The 4,278-nt window shown below is 34.0% G+C and overlaps 1 protein-coding gene across 1 annotated transcript in view; it reads right to left on the bottom strand.

Moving 5' to 3' along the window:
- Positions 1-2,988: 2,988 nt before the first annotated feature.
- Positions 2,989-4,278, bottom strand: part of pemt (phosphatidylethanolamine N-methyltransferase) — a 65,989-nt gene continuing 64,699 nt past the window's right edge. The window contains exon 7 of the mRNA XM_016527426.1: positions 2,989-3,344. Within this exon, the coding sequence (XP_016382912.1) occupies positions 3,290-3,344 (55 nt within the window). The 3' untranslated portion in view covers positions 2,989-3,289. The remainder of the gene's footprint in view (positions 3,345-4,278) is intronic.

Here is a 4,278-nt window from a genome sequence, read left to right as displayed (position 1 = left end):
ACCTAAAACTGTACTTGATGCACATTATTTCCGAGTGCTGTTATATAAGAAAAATCAAATCATACTCCATACACATTGTTGTAATAGACATAAATAGGTCAAGTGTTTGAGCGTTAATGCTCTTAGCAAATACATTGTAATTGAGTTTTAAATGGCTCGTTCCAGGAATTTGAGTTGTTAAGTGCTCTTAAGGTCTGAACAAGGCTAATGACTAATTAAATGAGTACGAGCCCTGCAATTAAACCCACAGTCCTGCATAATCAACCCTTCATCCCTGACACTTATAATGACCCTGAGAGGTGTATGTATGTCAGCTGTCAGGTTATTCAATCCATAAGAGTTTATTAGAGGAGAGAGAAATGAATGCAAGGAAAAAGAAAGAGTGCAAGGAAGTCTCAAAGACAAGGATGATAGGAGACAGAATACGGCAGATATAAACGATCCCGTTTTTGTAACATGCATTTCTTTGATTTAAATAAAATGTATTATAAAAAGTGTTATATGAATGAAAAATCTGACACCCTTGTGAAAAATGGTGCTTGCAGTGTAATTCAAATCTTAAAATTCTATTTTTAAAAACTGCATGGATTAAAGAAATATATAAGTGCACTTAAAGCGAGACACTTTCATGACTATATTTAGTGCTATATTATATTCATCACTTTACTATATAAAGTGCACTTTGTAACAACACCAAATTAAAAGTTTTACTTAACGTTTTAAAACTTTTTTGTCATGCTTTAAATTATTACATTTATATACATGACATAAAAGTTGCCATAAAAATGACATTAAACTATATTTTAGTTTACCAAAAATGCTCGTCACAGCAATTATATTACAAAGAAAATAGAAGTAATTATGAAATTACATATAAAGATGTACTTAAGTCCTATTTAAGTAGGTAAAAAAGCATTCTTAAGTTCAATTAAATTGCATTTGCAATTTGCATTTTCGTTTCATTACAAATAACATGCAAGTGTCTAAAATGCAACATTCAGTTCACACTTTTCAAATAAATGATTTCTGAAATAAATACTCAAAAGTATGCCGAGAAGTACTTCTGTTTGGGTACATTACACAAAACATATTAGCAGTATTCAGTTTACTACAGAGAGTCAGATATGAATGAAGGTTTTGATATGATCAGTGAATTGTTCACTAAAATGTTTCAAACTGGGTGTCTGTGAATCGTTTTGACCGATTCATTTTAAAAATAGCTAATCCTTTTGTGATTCTGCAGCGGTTTTGCTGTACGTTTCTTTTTATGTGACGCCAGCGAAGACAATGCAATAGATAGAACATGGTTTTCACTTGCAGTGTCTGGTCATTTTAACTCATTTGAACACCACTCGGGTAAAATATGATTGTTTTGCTATACTGAATCCACACACTCTTCTGAGCTGAATGAGGACGCCACAAAAGACTGAAGCATTTCAGTCCCAGTCAAGACAACACCGAGCGGCTCCGGCAGGAAACCCCATAATAGTAAATATTATTACATGCAAATGGATGTATTTTGGTTCGATACTGATCTCTTTTTCCATTTTATATAACAAGAAATTAATAAAACGAATTATTGGCACAGTGTGCAAATCAATGGAGTGATTACTTTGTTTTGAAAACAGTCTGTTCTGGTCGTATTATGTAACGTCTGCATGTGTAATATATTCTTCAAGAGATTGTCAAGCAGAGATATGATGTCCGAGCCGCTGCCCAGGGTTCAGGATTGATTGTGTTATCATGCTGACGACATCAAATATCAGACGCTCATGGGATCCTTTACGGATGCAGCAGAATCCAAAATCATTGAGAGACTGTTCTTAACAGCGGACTGTTTGCCGGGTCAGGAGGTCAAGATTTGAGCGGATAACATGGTCTGTTAATGCTTTAAAGGAATCGTTCACCCAAAAATGAAAATGTGCTGACACTGTCCTCACCCTCAGGTCATCTGAGATGTAAATGAGTTTGTTTCTTCATCAGATTTGGAGAAATGTAGCATTGCATCACTTGCTCACTGCAAGTGAATGGGTGCCGTCAGAATGAGAGTCCAAACAGCTGATAAAAACATCACAATAATTCACAAGTAATCCACAGCACTCCAGTCCATCAGTTAACATCTGGAGAAGACAAAAGCTGAAACTAATCCATCATTAAGATGTTTTTAACTAAAAGCCATAATCCATAATTCTTCCTCCAGTGAAAAAGTGCATCTGCTGTTGTCTCTCACATCAAAATCCAGCCACATATTTGTTCAGAGCTGTTTAAACGGTGCTTGATCTGTGCAGATTTCTCACCTGATTCAGACCACTTTTTCACTGGAGGAAGTGTTATGGATTATGAACTCGTATTTTAGTTAAAAGCATCTTAATGCTGGATTTGTTTCAGCTTTTGTCTTCTCCAGATGTTAACTGATGGACTGGAGTGCTGTGGATTATTGTGATGTTTTTATCAGCTGTTTGGACTCGCATTCTGACGTTTAATGTGCATTTGGGAATGTTATTATAAAATATAATATTATATATTTTTTATCGTTTTTTTTTTATTTTATAGTACAATTGTTTTAATAAATAGTAAAACAGTAATGTATTGGTACTCTTTTTAAAATTTGAGTTATAATAATAATAATAATAAAATGAAAGACACTAATAAAAGATTAAATATTTTATTAATTTTATTGCATGTCATTTGACCATTAACCAATATCAGAGAGCCATAAAGATGCAAATGCGTTGTTGAATATTAGCTTAATTTCTCAGGGGGACTTCAAGTAAATATATGGCGTCTAAGGGGTTCAGCTGACCTGATCTGTACCATTAGAGTAGGAAGAAAAGGAAGAAGAGTGTGTACATAGTGAAAGAACTGGATGTGTCCATTTATTTTACCTTTGGAAAGAAAAACATGCAAAAGCAAAGTACGCTCACATGAATCAAATGGACCCTAAAACAGCTGATTTCAGCCTAGACGTGCATTAGGAATGGATCGAGGAAATAAAAACAATCACATCTTTTATGGTTATGATATGTGAGCAAACTACAGATTACCAGTACTGGATATTGGATTGCTACAGCTGAAGATTGTCATTGCATTCACAGTTTGCATTCAATATTGCGGTAAAAGTGTTAAACATCAATGTGCAATTTGCAGCTGTGCTCTTTAACTCTCTTTATACCGTCAGTATATTATACAGATTAATCAGACATAGTCGTTTAAATGCTGCAGGCGTTTACATCTGAAATCATCTCCATCCACAGTTTCCCATCCCAGAGGATCAGGAATCTGAGCGTCTTTACTTGTGCTTGCAGCGCTGGCTCCTCCGCCGGTAGATCTCCTCAGTGAACGGTCTGCAAACATGAGAAGGTGAGCGCAAACACAGATTGTAAATCTCAAGAGCTGTGCGGTGTACCAGTCTGAGCCTGGCAGCCGCGGGAGAGAGAGAGAGAGAGAGAGAGAGAGACAAACTGAAGCAAGATCATTTCTTACATGTACTGTTGTGCAAAGTTGTTGTTTTTTAACAATGTCTTTAATATTTTTCTTGTTTGTGGGATAGAGATAGAGATAGATAGAGAGAGAGAGACACACACAGAGAGACAGAGAGATTATTATTATTATTTTGTATCTTTTTGTACATGTATACTAAGCTTTGGCAATATTGTATCATTTACAGTCATGCCAATAAAGTAATTTTTGAATTGAATTGACAGAGAGAGAGAGAGAGATAGATAGAGAGAGAGAGAGCAGCTTTATTGTCTATTCATTATATATGGGGTTTGTAATTCTTGCAACCCTGTTAATTTGGGACAGAATAGTCTAAATACAACTGCAAACATTAACTCAGAAATTCAAAATGAAACATTATTTTTAAAAAATTACATAAAATCGAAAGTGAGGTGGAAAGGTCTAAATGAGGCCACTACTAACAAATTAAAATGTAATATTAAAATGTTACATTTATATTAAATTATTTAAAAATAAATTAATTTATTATTAACAAATTTCAAAATTAAACACATTATTTAAAAATAAAATAAATAAAAAATCTAAAGTAAACACATTATTTAAAGGTAGGGGTGGAACGGTTTAACTTACTCACGGTTCGGTTCGTATCACGGTTTTAGAGTCACGGTTTCGGTACGGTTCGGTATGTGCTATGTTTAGGGAAAAACTATACTGTCAAATAAAAATAAAGAAAATAAGAATGATCTATCTAATTACAAGCAACAGCACAAATAAATACAATAGAGTAAAGATACAAATAAAATAAACAGTGATTTTCAG

This window comes from Sinocyclocheilus rhinocerous, unplaced genomic scaffold (assembly GCF_001515625.1).
Source record: "Sinocyclocheilus rhinocerous isolate Xijiao unplaced genomic scaffold, SAMN03320098_v1.1 scaffold792, whole genome shotgun sequence".
Taxonomy (NCBI): Eukaryota; Metazoa; Chordata; class Actinopteri; order Cypriniformes; family Cyprinidae; genus Sinocyclocheilus; species Sinocyclocheilus rhinocerous.
This window is presented reverse-complemented; position numbering and strand designations above follow the sequence as displayed.